The following is a 19,656-nucleotide window of genomic DNA, read 5'->3' as shown; positions in this document are numbered from 1 at the left end:
AGAAGAGGACAAAGAATCAGTAAAGAAAGCTTGAGAAGTGGCCAGTGAGGTAATTGGAAAGCCAAGATAGTAAAGTACCAAGAAAAGCACAAAGAGATGTACACTTGAGTCTCATTATTCCCAGATTCTCTGTTGGCAAATGTGCCTGTTCAATAAAATTTACTTGTAACCCAAAATCAGTTATTGCTGTTTTCATTGTTATTTATGGACATGTGCAGAGTGGCAAAAATTTTGAGTCACCCAACATAGATAGATGTTCCCAGCTGAGGCTGAACAAGGCAACATTCTGCTTTTCTGTTTTAGCTCTCATTGTTTTTTGTTGTTGTTGTTCAGTCACTAACTTGTGTCTGACTCTTTGCGACTCCATGCACTGCTGCACACCAGGCTTCCCTGTCCTTCAATGTCATTTTTGTGATCTAGGTAGTGGTAAATTGTTCTCATATTTGTGTTTTTTGCTGATGATTTCACTGTTTAAAATAACTCTCAAGAAGCAAGTTGAAGTCTTGTCTAGCGTTCCTAAGTGCAGGAAGCTGTGAAGTGCCCTATGGCACATGAAAATACATGTGAAAGGGAAGTGTCATTCAGACGTGAGTTACAGTGCTGTTGACCAGGAGTTCAATATTAATTGATTAATGAAAATGTTGTGACTGGAGGTTCACAGAAACCTAGAAGTAATGGTTCAGTATTGGTATTTCAGTGTTCATGATGACTTTAATAGAAGATAATTATTACAATAATGAGAACTGACTGTTTTCTAATAGAAGGGACTGCTCAAGGATACCACAGAATGCTATAGGTTTAATAGAAATCTTATTGAACTCTTTATAATGTTGTGGGGAAAATGTTTGCAATATTGTAAGAGGAAAATGGGTAAGAAAACCAAATGCAAAGAAGAAATGGAAGACTTGTACACTGAAAACTATAAAACATTGTTGGGAGAAATTAAAGATCTGAATAAATGGATTGGAGGACTCAGTGTTGATAAGATGATGAGCTCCCCAGATTGATCTATAGATTCAATCAACCCCTGTCAAAAATCTCAGCAGGCTATTTGGCAGATTTTGAAAGATAACCCCAAAATAGATGTAGAAATGTATGTAGAGATGAGATGTCTAAAGAGAACAAAGTTGGAGGATTTTCATTACCTGATTTTTAAAAATTTATTTATTTAAACTCTAAATCTACAGTATTCAAGGCAGTGTGATACCAACATATGCTGTACTTAGTCGCTTGGTCGTGTCCAATTCTTTGTGACCCCATGGACTGCAGCCAGCCAGGCTCCTCTGTCCATGAAATTCTCCAGGCAAGAATACTGGAGTATGTTGCCATGCCTTCCTCCAGGGGATCTCCCCAACCCAGGGATTGAACCCAGGTCTTCTGCACTGCAGGGGATTCTTTACTGTCTGAGCCACAAAGGAAGCCCAACAGTAGTATAAGGATAACCATATCAATAACTGCAACAAAAATGAGAGAACAGAAGCCCTTATATTTGTGGGCATTTGATTTTTAGCAAAAGTGCCAAGGCAATTCAATGTGGAAAAAACGTTTTTTTAAGAAATAGTCTTGGGACAAATGAATAGCCACATGCAAAAAAGAAGTTAGACCCTTACCTCACAATAGTCACAAAAAAAACTCAAAATGGATCAAAAACCTAAGGATGAGCTAAAATGTTGAAATTTCTAGAAGAAAATATAGAAGAGAATTTTCATGATCCTATGCAAAGAATTCCTAAGTCCAAAAGGGAAATTCATAAACAAAAAACTTGATAAACTGTACCTAATCAAAATTTAAAACTTTTCTGCCTCAAAAGGAATCTTTAAGAAAATGAGAAAAGGAGCCACACACTAGGAGAAAATATATGCCAGTCATATATCTGACAAAGAACTCATATCTAGAATTTATAAAGAACTCTTACAATTCAATATTTAAGACAAACACAACAACCTATGCAAAATATTTGAATATGTATTTTACCAAAGAAATACATGAATGCTTAAAAAGTAAATAAAAAAATGCTCGTTATTAGTCACTAGGGAGATGCAAATTAAAGTCACAATACCATACCACTTCATACCTACAAAGTAGCTATAATAAAAAAGACAATAACAAGTGTTGGTGAAGTTGTGGAGAAACTGAAACACATGTTGTTCGTGGGAAAGTAAAATGGTGTATCCACTTTGGAAAACAGTTTGGCAGTTTCTTAAAAAGTTGAATGTGACCTTATCATATGACCCAGCAATTCCACTCCTAGGTATCTACCCAAGAGAAATAAAAACATATGTCCACACAGAAACTTACATATTAATGTTCATAGAAACATTATTTTTAAATTGCACACACAAAAAAGAAAAATGGAAACAGTCCTAAAGCCCATCATCTGGTGAACAAACAAAATGTGATATATCCTTACTGTGGATTACTACTAAGCAATGAAAAGAAATAAACTACTAAACACATTATAATATGAATGAACCTCAAAAACATTACATTTAATAAAAGAGGCTAGGTGGGAAATCCTATATACTGAATGTTTCTAAGCACATGCAATGTCTGAATTATGCAACTCTTTAAAGATAGCAGAGATGTATTTGTTTGGGGCTAGAAGGCAATGGCACCCCACTCCAGTACTCTTGCCTGGAAAATCCCATGGACGGAGGAGCCTGGTAGGCTGCAGTCCATGGGGTCACTGAGGGTCGGACACCACTGAGCGACTTCACTTTCAATTTTCACTTTCATGTACTGGAGAAGGAAATGGCAACCCACTCTAGTGTTCTTGCCTGGAGAATCCCAGGGACGGGGGAGCCTGGTGGGCTGCCGTCTATGGGATCGCACAGAGTCGGACACGACTGAAGCGACTTAGCAGCAGCAGCAGCAGCAGGGGTGGAAATGGGAACTGATTACAAAGGAGGAATCTTATTTTCAGAACAATTGTCTAATTAGTAAGACAAAGGCACAGACAACATTAAAACATTAAAATTACATAAAGCTATGAGTGATTGTCTTTGTAAAATGACTCAGGTAAAATAAAAGTCTTCAGTTCCTGATTATTACAGAGGTAAGAGGCACAACTTTATCCCTACCAAGAGTTCTATAAAAAACTGTTTCCCAGAGAGCTGTTCATCAAAACATTAGCTCAGCAGGATGTTTAGTTTCCATAGTTAAAGAGGTTTGGAAAACTTGGGTTAAACTGAGCCATAACTATGCTTATCTGTCCAAAGTGTCCAACAAGGGTGTCATATACAGTGTTTTCTAATTATATATCTCAAATATTTCCAAACTGATAACACTAGTTTGAGAAACAATATCATAACAAATAGTACATTATAAATGTTAGGAATATTTCCTCATAAATTTTATAATCGCTTAATAACTGTGCATAGACTACATAGACATATCTTACTCTAGCCCTTTTATTATCTGTTTTTTATATAGATGTCCCTAATTTTAAAGGTTCCAAACTTTTTTTGTAAGAAACTCATACTTCATGATTGTAACATCAGAGCCCTGTTCTAATACTGTTCAGTTCAGTTCAGTTCAGTCGCTCAGTCGTGTCCGACACTTTGCGATCCCATGAATCGCAGCACGCCAGGCCTCCCTGTCCATCACAAACTCCCGGATTTCACTCAGACTCAAGTCCATCGAGTCAGTGATGCCATCCAGCCATCTCATCCTCTGGCCTTCAGTCCTCCCGCCTTCAATCCCTCCCAGCATCAGAGTCTTTTCCAATGAGTCAGCTCTTCGCATGAGGTGGCCAAAGTACTGGAGGTTCAGCTTCAGCATCATTCCCTCCAAAGAAATCCCAGGGCTGATCTCCTTCAGAATGGACTGGTTGGATCTCTGTGCAGTCCAAGGGACTCTCAAGAGTTTTCTCCAACACCACAGTTCAAAAGCATCAATTCTTTGGCACTCAGCCTTCTTCACAGTCCAACTCTCACATCCATACGTGACCACTGGAAAAACCATAGCCTTGACTAGACGGACCTTTGTTGGCAAAGTCATGTCTCTACTTTTGAATATGCTGTCTAGGTTGGTCATAACTTTCCTTCCAAGGAGTAAGCATCTTTTAATTTCATGGCTGCAGTCACCATCTGCAGTGATTTTAGAGCCCCCCAAAATAAAGTCTGACACTGTTTCCACTGTTTCCCCATCTATTTCCCATGAAGTGAGTAGAAGGAAGTTCCTGGATCCTAATTAGGAATTTTCAAAAGATCCAATACCAATAAATTTTATGAAAAAATTGCTAAAAAAATTGGAAATGTTCCCTCTAAGAAAGCTGAGACTGCAGCAAAGCAAAACTTGAGGCAGTAGTATTCACATTTAGTTGCAGAACAGAACAGCCCAAATGAATGTTCTGTGATGAAGAAAATGTTCCATATTGATGCTGTACAATATGGCAGCCAGCCTTATATAACTTGTGAGCACTTGGCATGTGACTGAGGATGAGGAACTGATTTTTAAATTTTATTTAATTTAAATTAATTGAAGATTATGAAGCCACAGTCACATGAGGTTGTGGCTAACAGTGGGGAAGATCAAGAATTATGGCCTAGAGAGTACCATTGCAATGTCCTTAGGGTTGTGTAACATGGAGGCTTCACTTCCGGGGGAAAAGAATAAGAGATCCCCTAGGTCTGATAAGGGCTTCCCTGGTAGCTCAGATGGTAAAGAATCTGCCTGCAATGTAGGAGACCCAGGCTCGATCTCTGGGTCAGGAAGATCCCTTGGAGAAGGGAATGGCAACGCACTCCAGTATTCTTGTGTGGAGAATCCTGTGGACAGAGGAGCCTGGTAAGCTACAGTCACGCAAAGAGTCCAACACGACTGTGCAATTAACACTTTTACTTTCACTTTAGGTCTGATAAGACAGATAGCTTTAGTGAGACACTACTGAAATCCAGTGAATATACCCAGTAAGTTTGCATTTCTCTAACAAACTCAACACATGCAACAGAGGAAAGCATATTGCTTAAGACACAAGCCTACAAAAACAAAATGTCCTTATAAATTATCTATTTCAGAATTTACAATTTTTAATCTGAATACAATTTTATTATAAATAGTCTGAGACTAGAGATCTCTTCAAGAAAATTAGAGATACCAAGGGAATAGTTCATGCAAAGATGGGCTCAATAAAGGACAGAAATGGTATGGACCTAACAGAAGCAGAAGATATTAAGAAGAGGTGGCAAGAATACACAGAAGAACTGTATAAAAAAGATCTTCATGACCCAGATAATCACGAAGGTGTGATCACTCACCTAGAGCCAGACATCCTGGAATGTGAAGTCAAGTGGGCCTTAGGAAGCATCACTACAAACAAAGCTAATGGAGATGATGGAATTCCAGTTGAGCCATTTCAAATCCTAAAAGATGATGCTGTGAAAGTGCTGCACTAAGTATGCCAGCAAATTTGGAAAACTCAGCAGTGGCCACAGGACAGGAAAAGGTCAGTTTTCATTCCAATCCCAAAGAAAGGCAATTCTAAAGAAAGCTCAAACTACCACACAATTGCACTCATCTCACATGCTAGTAAAGTAATGCTCAAAATTCTCCAAGTCAGGCTTCAGCAATACGTGAACAATGAACTCCCAGATGTTCTAGCTGGTTTTAGAAAAGGCAGAGGAACCAGAGATCAAATTACCAACATCCGCTGAATCATGGAAAAAGCAAGAGAGTTCCATAAAAACATCTATTTCTGCTTTATTGACTATGCCAAAGCCTTTGACTATGTGGATCAAAATAAACTGGAAAATTCTTAAAGAGATGGGAATACCAGATCACCTAACCTGCCTCCTGAGAAATCTACATTCAGGTCAGGAAGCAACAGTTAGAACTGGACATGGAACAACAGACTGGTTCCAAATTAAGAAAGGAGTATGTCAAGGCTGTATATTCTCACCCTGCTTATTTAATTTATATGCAGAGTACATCATGAGAAATGCTGGACTGGATGAAGCACAAGCTGGAATCAAGATTGCTGGAAGAAATATCAATAACCTCAGATATGCAAATAACACCACCCTTATGGCAGAAAGTGAAGAAGAACTAAAGAGCCTCTTGATGAACGTGAAAGAGGAGAGTGAAAAAGTTGGCTTAAAGCTCAACGTTCAGAAAACTAAGATCATGGCATCCGGTCTCATCACTTCATGGCAAATAGATGGGGAAACATTGGCTGACTTTATTTTTTTGGTCTCCAAAATCACTGTAGATGATGACTGCAGCCATGAAATTAAAAGACGCTTACTCCTTGGAAGGAAAGTTATGACCAACCTAGATAGCATATTCAAAAGCAGGGACATTATTTGCCAACAAAGGTCCATCTAGTCAAGACTATGGTTTTCCAGCAGTCATGTATGGATGTAAGAGTTGGGCTATAAAGAAAGCTGAGCATCAAAGAATTGATGCTTTTGAACTGTGGTGTTGGAGAAGACTCTTGAGAGTCCCTTGGACTGCAAGGAGATCCAACCAGTCCATTCTGAAGGAGATCAGTCCTGAGTGTTCATTGGAAGGACTGATGCTGAAGCTGAAACTCCAATCCTTTGGCCACCTCATGCGAAGGACTGACTTATTTGAAAAGACCCTGATCCTGGAAAATTTGAGGGCAGGAGTAGAAGGGGACGACAGAGGATGAGATGGCTGGATGGCAATACCGACTCAATGAACATGAGTTTGAGTAAACTCCAGGAGTGGTGATGGACAGGGAGGCCTAGCATGCTGTGGTTCATGGGGTTGCAAAGAGTTAGACATGACTGAGCGACAGAACTGAACTAAACTGATAATAGTCTGCATAGTTCGTTTCCAAAATTCATCTGAATAAAACTTTACTATTCTTTATTTTTTTTATTTAACTGTTTGTTGCACACATATTTTTGGCTTTTAAAGTTTACTGAGGTGGCACTTTTTCTGTAAGTTTTGTAAGAAAAACAACTTGAAGAAAAGGAAAAATTAGTCATTTAATATCTAGGATATGTACCTTCAGTTCCAGGAAACAAAGCTGATATAAAAATGCAAATTCCAATACATTTCTATTATGACAATTTTGTCAAAACTGAAAGCATATGAAGCTATACACCTTTCAAGTAGGAGAAAAAATAATATGTAATTATGTTTTATATATCTAATTAAAGAAGAGGACATGTTTACTTTACTTATTTATATGTAATATTAATAATCAGATAGACATTTCAGTTTTTTCCATACAAAGCAGCATGCAATGAATATAATATTAACATTTCATTTGTACTCACACAATCATATCTTCATTCACCTTCTCTTGAGACTGAGTACAGTTCCGATAATTTGCTGTAAAAAGGTTTTTAAATTATAAAGGATATTAATCAATTTATAATTGGCCATGATGTGTTTTATATATATATTATATAGTCCTCCAAACAAAACATAATGCCTTCTCAAGAAAATGGGCTTAACATAATGTCTTCTTAAGAAGATGGGCTTAACACGATAGCTAATGATCATCTTTATTTCCTATTCTTCAACCTAAAATTTGAAATTATTATCTCTTGTCACAAGAAGTACACATGCAACATGAAAAATTACGAGGAAATATTAGCCATGTAGCTCATACCTGGAAAGAATTCTTTAGGATATCTCTGATTTCGGCATGTAAGTAATAGTAACAGAATTTCCTTTCCTTTGAGATTATGCATTTAGAATTCAGTTTGAAATACCCCAGGAAACAATTTAGAAAGTCCAGGAAAAGCAACAATACAAATGAAAGTTGTAGTAGTTATGGGAAAAATTTAAAAGAAGCTCATTGAAATTTGTTGGATACAAGAATGGCAACATCATAAAGTAGTATTTAAATAATCTTTGGTTTACCTGTTTCCATGTAAAATTTCTATATATATTCTAAAAAACCTACATCACACGTTAATTGGTATACCAAGGTTGTAATTTCACCAATAGCACAAAACAGAGGTTGATATCAACTATCATAATTTTCTTTCTTAAAGGGCCATAATGTGTGTGTTTGTGTTAGCCGCTCAGTCATATCCGACTCATGGACTGTAGCCCACCAGACTCTGTCCATGGGATTCTCCAGGCAGGAATACTGCAGTGGGTTGTCATTTCCTTCCCTGATCATAATAAACATTTGTAATAAATCAACAGACATCATGCTCTTCATTTCTTACATAAACACAATAACATCCTATATGATGATGTATATGATCTTTATGTGCATTTTTCCTTTATTCCATTTTTGGAACTGATAGGAAACATTTTTTAAGCAGCTTATCACAAATATCAAAGTTGACATAGAAATGTTAAACCTCAGTACAAAGTTTTAAGGAAATTTAACTGAATTAACAAAGAGGTGGGTGGGGGGTTCAGGATGGGGAACACATGTACACCCGTGGTGGATTCATGTTGATGTATGGCAAAACCAATACAATATTGTAAAGTAATTAGCCTCCAATTAAAATAAATTTATATTAAAAAAAAGAGGTCATGGGATGTAAGGAGTTTGTGGAGAAAGGGAACTCTGCATGTGGCAATAATTCACAAGCTCCTCCTCAGAAGCACTTGTTTAGACAGAACAAGGTCTCTTATTGAAGCAGAGAGGAGTCTTGTGAAAAATGGGGCCAATTTCTTAATTTGGTTTTTTGGAGACTTTGTGAAGAAAACTATTTCTGCATTCTGAATGAGAAATGCCTCTGAAGTCAGCTCTCTTCCCACAATATATCTTTTGGAAAAAAAATAGAATATATATTATTTCTAAAAATCATACCTAGAATCATATAAAAATGGTATAATTTCATTTTGGAGACTACATTAATAGAGGTAAAATGTGCAAAAGTTCAGTGCTGGAATAAAAATGGGCCTCTGATCAATGATAGTTATTATTTATATCATTAATTGTAGGAGCAAAAAATCCTCCTCTGTTTTCCTTCAGAAAACCAATGTTAGAAGGCTGAAGATATACTCCTTAATATTTCCACTTCTTTTTAATAATGTGTTATACCAATAATAGGATGTGTGCTTAGTCGCTCAGTCATGTCCAACTCTTTGTGATCCCACGGACTGTAGCCAACAAGGCTCCTCTGTCCATGGGATTTTCCAGGCAAGAATACTGGAGTGGTTGCCATTTCCTCCTCCAGGGGGTCTTTCCGACCCAGAAATCGAAACTGCATCTCCTGTATCTCCTAAATTGGCAGGCAGATTCTTTACTACTGAGCCACCTGGGAATCCCTATAGAAATAAAACCCATTATTTACCTAAATATTTCTCAACCTCTTTGTGTATTCATTACATTTGAAAAAACACACAATGAAAACCTGAATAACACAGCTCAAACAAAAACAAAATTAAAATTCAGCAATATCAGTCAGATACTCATGACTACAGGTTCGATCCCTGAGTTGGGAAGATCCCCTGGAGAAGGGAACGGCTACCCACTCCAGTATTCCGGCCTGGAGAATTCCATGGACTGTATACTCCGTGGGTTCACAAAGAGTCAAACAGGACTGAGTGACTTTCACTTTCATGCATGACTACCCTATCTAAAGTTAACAAAGTAATCATTTACAGAGCAGATCTAAGACTGAAGCAACTTAGCACATATGCATGCAACTGAAGGAGTACTTGCAGAGAGATTGCTTTAAGTTGCTAAGTTTGTCCTTATTCCTTCCCTTTTTCCCCCTCCTTCCTTCCCTTTCTTCACTCACTCATTCAGAGACAGAGACAGATAGACATAACTGGGAATCAACAAACATATATTCAATGAATTGGGAGTTCCATTTGTTTACCAAGTGAAATGACATCTTTAGACTCTATCATTAAAATATCAAAAAAATTAATAACTGTGTAGACAGGATGTCATCACATGGAAGGAAATAGAGTTGGAAACTATGAATTTATTCCACTTGAACAAAACTGGGGCATTTAAAAAATTAAACTTTGGGTGGAAAATAAGATGGTATAAATTAATATTTAAAGTCAAATAGGGAACAGAGGGTCCGCAGTCTGGCAACTTACCTTACAGATTTTGGACTTAGGATTTCCCCTAATCATGTGAGCTATCTTTTTTTTTTTTTTTTTTAATAAATGTCTCTCTTTTTCTCTACATAAACACACACACACATACACACATTCTATTGGTTCTGTTTCTTTGAAGAAGGCTGACAAATATGGATTTTGGTTCTTCAGTCCCTGGCAACACAGAAGAATAAATATTACATAGTTTAACAAGAGAATAATCTGTATTATGAGTTTGTCTGCTTTCCTTAATACTTTTGAGTCTGTAGCAACATAGAAAAGTAAATATTGTACTCACTTGTGTTGGTTTTGACTAGACATCCACTTATAAGGTTGTCACTCATTTCTCCTAATATCAGTGACATTACAGGAAGACAGGCCCCATTTACTAGTGATGCTAGTAATCCTAGGATCATGAGTGTGATATCCAGTCCATCAGCAAAGCGAAACTGAGGAAAACATATAAAACATGGTAGCATGATACTATTAAAAAAACAGACACCAAAAACCAACCTTTAGCTTTTGCCATTATTTTGGGCGAAATTGGATATTTGTACAGGTATTGTGTTTTTTTTTTTTAATCTCTTATTACATCATTTATGGGTTGCTGCTGCTGCTAAGTTGCTTCAGTCGTGTCCGACTCTGTGCGACCCCACAGACGGCAGCCCACCGAGCTCCTCCATCCCTGGGATTCTCCAGGCAAGAACACTGGAGTGGGTTGCCATTTCCTTCTCCAGTGCATGAAAGTGAAAAGTGAAAGTGAAGTCACTCAGTCGTGTCCAACTCTTCGCGACCCCGTGGACTGTAGCCTTCCAGGCTCCTCCGTCCATGGGATTTTGTTACTTACATATATTTTTCCTGTTGGAAATAATAGTTTGGTAAATTATTTTCTTAAAATCCCCCAAACACAAAAATAAATTATGTTTGTATGAGACAAACACAATTATTCTATACTCTCCTGACAATTCCCTAAAATTTTCCGATACATCGACACACTTTCTAACTAATTTTACTTACTATTTCAAAAGGTCCAACAACTTGCTTTCTTACTTTAGGCAGTTCTTGCAGTTTTCTGGAAAACAAATGTTTAAAATGGAAAGATTACAATGTGAATATAATTTGTAGAATTTGCTAATTAAAACTGTGTTGAAGTATCAAATTTTATACTTGGTAACAAGTTTATATCAACACTGAGATTTTAAAATCAAATGATGATATACAGTACAAAGGTTTTTAGTATAATCACTGGGAAAGTAATTTATCACTGGCTGTCTCTGCTTTATTAGTTAGGTAACAACTGAAAGACACATATCTGAAGTAGAATTTTTTTTTATAGTGAAAAAATACATATAACATAGGACTTACCATCTCAACTATTTGTAAGAATATAATGGTATTAAGTACAATCATACTGCTGTGCTTCTATCACCATCAACCACTCATAGAACACTCATCTTGGCCAAAAGAAACTCAATCCCCAATAAATAACTCCTCCCCTATAGCCATTGCCAATCACCATTGTACTTTCTTTTTCCAGGAATCTGACTACTTTAATAACTTCATTTTGGTGGAATAATACAGTATTTTATTGTTTTCTGAAGGGTTTATCTCACTTAACAAAATGTCTTCAAGGTTAACCCATGTTGTAGTACTTGTCAGAATTTTTCTCCTTTTTAAGTCTGAATACTGTTCCACTGTGTATTACCTCACATTCTGTTCATCCATTTACCGGCAGTGAACACTTGGGTTGCTTCTACTTTTTGGCTATTGTGAATAATACTGCTATGAATATAGGTGTAAAAATATCTCTCCAAGTCCTTGCTTTCAATTCTTTTGGGTATCCGACCAAGAGTAGAATTTCTAGATCATGTGGTAATTCTTTTAATTTCTTGAGGAATCACCATACTGTTTCCTACATCATTTCATATTCCCATCAACCATGCACAAGTATTCCAATTTCTCTATATCCTCAACAACACTTCTTATTTTCTGCTTTATATTATTATTACTATTTTTAGATAGGAGCCATCCTAATGGGCATGAGATGGTGAATTAGAATTTTTAACCCTTTGTAACAAATTGCTCAAGAGAAACTGTATGCTTTAAATGAAAGAAGTTCTATTAGGTACACATTAAACAAGTGTACTGAGAAATTTGTACCCATTGAAAATTTCATTTCTTAGCTCACTTTCAAGGAGTTTCAGATGAAGAATGTAAGTTTTTGTCCACTGATTTCAGGGAATCTGTAATCTGTCATTAAATACACACACACACACACACACACACGACAAGACTCTGAAACATTAAAAGAAGGGCGGCGGGGATCAGATTAAATTTCCTAAAAAAGATTTTACAGAAGGATGAACCCCTGATTCCTTTCTTCAGCTTCATAACATATTGTTCTGGCAGCTTTGATAAATGACAAGTCACTTAATTTTATTCCACCTGAAGTTAATAATTTACTAACATATTGGGCCAGTTTGCACTGAGATAATTCATAGATGACAAAAATTATTGCTTCAAGATGATAAAGCCCTACAACCCCTTCTCCCAGCTCAAATGTGGACTCTTAAAGCTCTAGATCTAGTGAGCCCTATCTTCTTTTGATAAATTTTGTTTCAGGAATATATAACTAGTGACTAAAGCAAGCTTCTACAGTTTTATAGTTTCTACATTGAAATGTAACTCAATTATTATGGTAAAAATAGAAATAAAATATTTAAAATCATTTCCATTTTACATCTCTAAGTTAATGAATTACAGGTGTAGGAAAACTTTATAACACACATACAAATATACATATAGACACTAACTTATTGAAAAAATAATTAGAATCCAATATTTTCTTTTATTAACTGTACCACATTGAATGAAGGATTCACAAAGAATTAAAAATATTTAAGTATTTTCCCTCTACATGTTGGTAAGAGATAAGAAATTTAGAAGAATAAATATCTGAAATAAATACAAAATCAAAGCCTGTAGCAATTACGCTTCCTAAATTTACTATTAATCCAGTTATAACACTATGTTAAAGTCCAGCAAAGTGCAAACAGCACTGTTATTTTTGGAAAATATTATTGACATTTTGCTACAGTTGAGAAAAGGATAAGATATAATTGAAGTTGCAGAACATGTTTTGTAGAATTTAGGCAAAACATACCCATTTCTCTGATAATTTTTTTGCATTTCTTCAGCTTGTTCAGAATTTGCCATCTTATTTACAACTTAATTCTTCTGAAATAAAATATTAACAAGTATATCATGACAATGTGAACTTTTATCATTTAATTGATATGAAGCATTCTTTACATCCCTAAGGGCTTCCGGAAAAGCATGCTTGCTGCTGAGTTTCACCATGTCCCCCCAACCTTGACACATCAAATGAAGTTTCTGTTACCTAGCTCACCTATTCAGAACTTAACATGAATTTATAACTTCTTTGCTTCATTCTGGGCTTAGATTTGGAGCTAATAAAATTCTAGAAATAGAATAAAAAGGAGAAAAGACAGATTTCATGAACAATGCATGTTTTCCCAGGATATTGGATTTTATTCCTCCTCTAACACTGATCTTATTGTTACTGATAAAAACCTTTAAATTATCTAGTGCTTAGTTTTCTCTGTAAAAAAAAAACAAAAAACAAACAATCACAAAACTGATGCAATAGTTTCTGTTAGCCAGTAATTTGAGGGAGCAGAGTTCTCTAGTTTACTAAATATGAGGAAGTTAGAGCTTCTACTATGTATGAATAAATAGCTCTTAAAAATTAGAATATTAAAAAAACCTCATTATATTAAATATAGTGTATTCTTCCTTTAGATGATATTTTAAGGTCTTAGGTGGTCATTTAGTCACTAAGTTGTGTCCAACTCTTGCGACCCCATGGACTGTAGCCCCGCCAGGCTTCTCTGTCCATGTGATTCTCCAGGCAAGAATACTTGAGTGGATCACCATTTCTTCTCCAGGGGATCTTTCCGACACAGGAACTGAACCCTGGTCTCCTGCGTTGCAGGCAGATTCTTTACCATCTGAGCCACCAGTGAAGCCCAGTTAGGATCTTAGCTAGTCTCAGGATTGCAATTATCAACATAAATTATCATTTCTTTGCAAATACACAGATGTTTTTGACTCAATCTGATTTGTTAGGCCATGCAATATCTATGGGCCTGATAGCTCAGTTGGTAAAGAGTCCACCTGCAATGCAGGAGACCCCAGTTCGATTCCTGGGTCGGGAAGATCCGCGGGAGAAGGGATACGCTACCCACTCTAGTATTCTTAGGCTTCCCTTGTGGCTCAGCTGGTAAAGAATCCACATGCAATGCGGGAGACCCGGGTTCTCCCTGGGTGTGATCCCTGGGTCGGGAAGATCCCTTGGAGAAGGGAAAGGCTACCCACTCCAGTATTCTGGCCTGGAAACTTCCATGGACTGTATAGTCCACGGGGTAATATCTATATTGAGATGATTATAACATATATGGACTTAAACTCAAGAGTGGAATTAGTAATCAATTAAACACTACCTGAAAGTGTTAGTGCTCAGTTGTGTCTGACTCTTTGAGACCCATGGACTGTACTACCTAAGCATCTGTAAAAACCTGTAAAATACACTTTCAAATAGTAAGTTTCTCCATGAAGAAATGATTTCAGTGGGTCAGAAATGGGTCTGTCCATGGGGATTCTCCAGGCAAGAATATTGGAGTGGGTTGCCATGCCCTCCTCCAGGGAATCTTTCCAAAAACCCAAGGATAGAACACAAGTCTCCCACATTGTAGGCAGATTCTTTACTATTTGGGCTGCCAGGGGAGACCTTGAGAAGGAAAGCATGATACAAATACACTGGCATATTCTTCCTGTTTTGGAAACCAATGTTCATAACTTCATACAAGAAATCTTCATAATTGCTATACTGATGTTATACCATCTCCAGTTATTTAACATATGTATAAGTAATTAAATAGACTCTATCAAACACTGCATTTCATAGAAATTAGCAATTATATAATAAAACTCATAAATTCATTAAAAGAAATCAAAACAATTTAGGCTCACCTTGGTAAGTGCATGATCTGCTGATTTATACCAAACTCATGGGTTGTTTCTCCTCTTCAACAACAGAAAAAACCAATTGCACTTTCAGAGCTGTGCTTTGCTAAAGCCTGTTTTCTGACCACACCTTAATATCTGATTACAGCAAGGGTGAATTTCCAAGTAAAGCACACTGTGTTCTTGTCATAGTGTACGTAGGAAACAAAGTGAGCAAAGAAAATTCATTGAGCCAAATAAACACTCTTTTTAAAGATGTGTAGTGCCTATAATCCCATGGACGGAGGAGCCTGGTAGGCTGCAGTCGGTGGGGTCACTAAGAGTTGGACACGACTGAGCGACTTCACTTTCACTTTTCACTTTCATGCAGTGGAGAAGGAAACGGCAACCCACTCAAGTGTTCTTGCCTGGAGAATCCCAGGGACGGTGGAGCCTGATGGGCTGCTGTCTATGGGGTCGCACAGAGTCGGACACGACTGAAGCGACTTAGCAGCAGTAGCAGGAGCACCAGTGCCTATATACCCAGTTTTCTATTGTTTCAGTTCAGTTCAGTTCAGTCGCTCAGTCGTGTCCGACTCTTTGCGACCCCATGAATTGCAGCACGCCAGGCCTCCCTGTCCATCACCAACTCCCGGAGTTCACTCAGATTCACGTCCATTGAGTCAGTGATGCCATCCAGCCATCTCATCTTCTATTGTTTAGTCCCATATAATTTTATTAGCTGAATTAGTCATTGTAATAAGTAAAATAAATGTTTTTAATGTCAATGGCACATTTGCACAACAAATTTTTTCATTGACTGATATACATTATATATTTATCTGCTGGTGGCTGAACACTTAAGTTGTTTGCATATCTTGGCTAATGTGAATAGTAAGAAGCAACTGATTTTTGCATGTTGATGAACACATGTATTAGCTATAACAATTTTGTGTGTGTGTAAGTGACAGAGAGAGATATTCAGATTCACTGTATAAAAAAGATCTTGTCTGAGAACAGAGTTCTTTTTCTAATTTTGATGTTTTATGTTTCCTTTATTTGCCCAAGTGTGCTGGCTGGAACTGTGTTGAACAAAAGTGGTGAGAGTAGGCATCCTAGAATTGCTTCTGATCTTAATGGGAAAGTTTTCAGTCTTTTTCCATTGAGTATGATGTTACCTGTAGGTTTTTTTAATAGATGGTCTTTATCATGTTGAAGAAGTTTCCTTTTATTCTTAGTTTGTAGAGTGTTACTATCATTAAATGGTATTGAATTTTTTCATATGTTTTTCCTGTATCAACTGAGATAGACACAAATTTTTCTTCATTCTATTAATGAGGTGTATTAAATTGGCTGGGACTTTCCAAGGGGTGCAAGTGGTAAAGAAACTGCCTTCCAGTGCAGAAGAGACATGAGATGCAGGTTCCATCCCTGGGTTGGGAAGATCCCCTAGAGGATGGCATGGCAACCAACTCCAGTATTCTTGCCTGGAAAAACCATGGACAGAGGAGCCTGGTAGACTACAGTGTATAGGGTGGCAAGGAGTTGGATATAACTGAAGTGACATAGCAAGCACGTACACATTAAATTGATTGCTTTTTGAAAGTTCACATACCCTTGTAATTTGGCAATAAATCTCACTTTTTCAAGATGTAAAATCACTTTAATAAGCTGTTGAATTTGGTTGCTAGTACGGCAAGTCCCCTACATATGGATGAGTTCCATTTCAAGAGCGTGTTTGAAAGTCCAATTTGTTGTTAAGTCCAACAAAATTAGCCTAGATACCTAAACTAACACAATCGGCTATATAGTACTGAACTGTAATAGGTTTATAATACTTTCCACACAAATAATACACACAAAAAAAAAACAAGCACAAAAAGTAAAGAAAACATTTTTAGTCTTATAGTACAGTATTCTGAAAAGTATAGTAGTACAGTGAAACAGACGGTGTTTCTTAGCAGTATCAGCCATCACCACAGCTTTTACCCTTGTTTTTGGACATCCTGGGCTTGAAATAAAGATTCCATACTACTATACTCTATACAGTACTGTACACAAAAGCACAGACACTTGTAGAGGATACATGAACATCATAATGTACATCAGACATGTGAACTAACTTATGTGACTGGACATGTGAATGCATGTTCCCATCTTTGAAGGTTCAGAACTTTAGGTTCATATATAGGGAACTTACTGTATTTTGTTGAGGAATTTTACATAAATATTTATAAGGGATATTTGTTTGTAGTTTTCTCTTTTTTCTCTAAAAAGGAAATAATTCTGCTTTTAGACTGTCTTCAGGCTCAAGATATCAAATTCTTGCTAGAGTTTCTAACACTTATCCTTTCTTGAAGATTTTGGGCTTGCCAGCCACCACACTCACGTGAGCCAATTTTTAAAACTTCATGCTCCCCTTTTCTAATCTCTCTCTCTCTAGATATATAGATAGATACAGATAGACATAGACAAAACCAATAGGTATTTTCTGGAGAATCCTGACTATTATACCCAGCAAGACAAGAAGTTATATGATGAATAGTACATAGAGTGACTTTTCTAGCATCTAAGAACATTATGACCTAAATTGTTTCACCACACAGACGGGAAGGGCCCTGAGGTTAATCTTTGAAGGATGGTTAATATGTCAATAAGTAGAGATGTGTGGAGGAGGAATAAGAACATAATTTCAGGAAAGCAAAGATGAATTATCTCACAATAAAGGAATGAGACCGGTCTGGTTAGAATGAACAGTTCATGCAAAAATCAAGAAAGAGATAAGGTAGATAAGATTGTAGAATGCACTGAACCAAATTTTAGGGCAACTGTTATAATTTTCTGAGAATGAGAGTGACAGGGCCATTGATATTTGATACAATTAACCTGATAAATGTTGATTGTAAGGAAATGAGAAAAGATAAGATTCAGGTCGACCCATTATGATCTAGTTTAACAGCAGTAAGAAAGTAAAATCTGAGAAATATTTTTAAGGAAAGATTGACAAGATATAGATTCAGGGGACAAGAAAGAAGGAATCAGAACAAGTTCAATAACTAAACCTCAGAAACTGGGAATAAAAGAGTAGGAAAGATGGTAATAGGGAAGTCAGGAGAGAAAGTTGGTTAGGGGAAAAAGTTACATTCAGATTAAAAATGAAAGTTTGGTTAATATTTGTGTGTCCAAGTGAACATATCCTTTATACAGATGGAAATGTGGCACTGATAATTAGGAAAACTGTTAAGCTAGATATATACTTGTGATAGTCATCTGCACAGAATGAATAATTAAAAATTTGAGGATGTGTGCATGCGTGTGAAGTCACTTCAGTCGTATCCGACTCTGTGAGACCCCATGGACTATAGCCCACCAGGCTCCTCTGTCCATGGGATTCTCCAGGCAAGAATACTGGAGTGGGGTGCCATTTCAATTTGAGGATAAACTTGCTTTAATAATCTGACAATGTTATATACAAGTACAGATGAAGTGGTATAGTAGAGAAGTCAAGAGTTTTGCTTCTAGTGCGGTGTTATCCAATGGAAGTTTCTGCAAAAATGGAGATATTCTCTATATCATCCAAGATGTAGTCACTAGGCATGTGTAGCTATTGGAGCACATGTAATGTGTCTATTAGGGCTATTCCTCATAGCTCAGTGGGTAAAGAATCTGCCTGCAATGGAGGAGACCCAGGTTCAATACCTAGGTTGGGAAGATTCCCCTGAAGAAGGAAATGGCAACTCACTCCAGTATTCTTGTCTGGAGAATCTCATGGACAGAGGAGCCTGGCAGTCTACAGTCCCTGGTGTCCCAAGAGGCTGACATGACTTAGTGACCAAATCACCATCACCACAATGTGGCTACTGAGGGAACTAAATTTCTAGTTTTACATAATTTAACTAATTTAACTTTTAAAAACCACACATGGAGGCATTGCTGGAGGCGGTCCTAAGATGGCAGAGGAATAGGATGGGGAGACCACTTTCTCCCCCACAAGTTCATCAAAAGAACATTTAAACACTGAGTAAATTCCACAAAACAACTTTTGGATGCTGGCAGAGGACATCAGGCACCCAGAAAAGCAGCCCAGTGTCTTCGAAAGGAGGTAAGAAAAAATATAAAAGACAAAAAAAAGAGACAAAAGAGGTAGGGATGGAGCTCCATCCCGGGAAGGGAGTCTTAAAAAGAGAGAAGTTTCCAAACACCAGGAAACACTCTCACTGCCGAGTCTGTTGCGAGCCTTGGAACCACAGAGGGCAACATGCTGCTGCTGCTGCTGCTAAGTCGCTTCAGTCGTGTTTGACTCTGTGTGACCCCATAGACAGCAGCCCATCAGGCTCCCCTGTCCCTGGGATTCTCCAGGCAAGAACACTGGAGTGGGTTGGCATTTCCTTCTCCAATGCAGGAAAGTGAAAAGTGAAAGTGAAGTCGCTCAGTCGTGTCCGACTCTTAGCGACCCCATGGATTGCAGCCTACCAGGCTCCTCCATCCATGGGATTTTCCAGGCAAGAGTACTGGAGTGGGGTGCCACTGCCTTCTCCAGAAGTCAACATAACTGGGAGGAAAAATAAATAAATAATTAAAACCCACAGATTACATGCCCAACGGTAACTCCCCCAGCAGAGAAGCAGCGCAGAC

General features: G+C 37.3%; 1 protein-coding gene across 7 annotated transcripts in view; it reads right to left on the bottom strand.

Annotated features, from left to right (window-relative positions):
• Positions 1-15,300, bottom strand: part of ABCB5 (ATP binding cassette subfamily B member 5) — a 133,917-nt gene extending 118,617 nt beyond the window's left edge. For 3 of the 7 annotated variants that reach the window (XM_070787572.1, XM_070787576.1, XM_070787577.1), the window contains exons 1-5: positions 15,049-15,298; positions 13,160-13,233; positions 11,014-11,068; positions 10,295-10,445; positions 7,248-7,302 (exon numbers count right to left, since the gene is read on the bottom strand). In XM_070787572.1, the coding sequence (XP_070643673.1) occupies positions 7,248-7,302; positions 10,295-10,445; positions 11,014-11,068; positions 13,160-13,212 (314 nt within the window). In that variant the 5' untranslated portion in view covers positions 13,213-13,233; positions 15,049-15,298. Of the gene's footprint in view, positions 1-7,247; positions 7,303-10,294; positions 10,446-11,013; positions 11,069-13,159; positions 13,234-15,048 lie in introns of all 7 variants that reach the window. The other 4 variants (XM_070787574.1, XM_070787575.1, XM_070787571.1 and 1 more) reach the window with 3 other exon arrangements.
• Between the last annotated feature and the right edge of the window lie 4,356 nt (positions 15,301-19,656).

Source organism: Bos indicus, chromosome 4 (genome assembly GCF_029378745.1).
Source record: "Bos indicus isolate NIAB-ARS_2022 breed Sahiwal x Tharparkar chromosome 4, NIAB-ARS_B.indTharparkar_mat_pri_1.0, whole genome shotgun sequence".
Taxonomy (NCBI): Eukaryota; Metazoa; Chordata; class Mammalia; order Artiodactyla; family Bovidae; genus Bos; species Bos indicus.
Note: the sequence above shows the minus strand (reverse complement) of the source record. Positions and strands in the feature narration are given on the sequence as shown.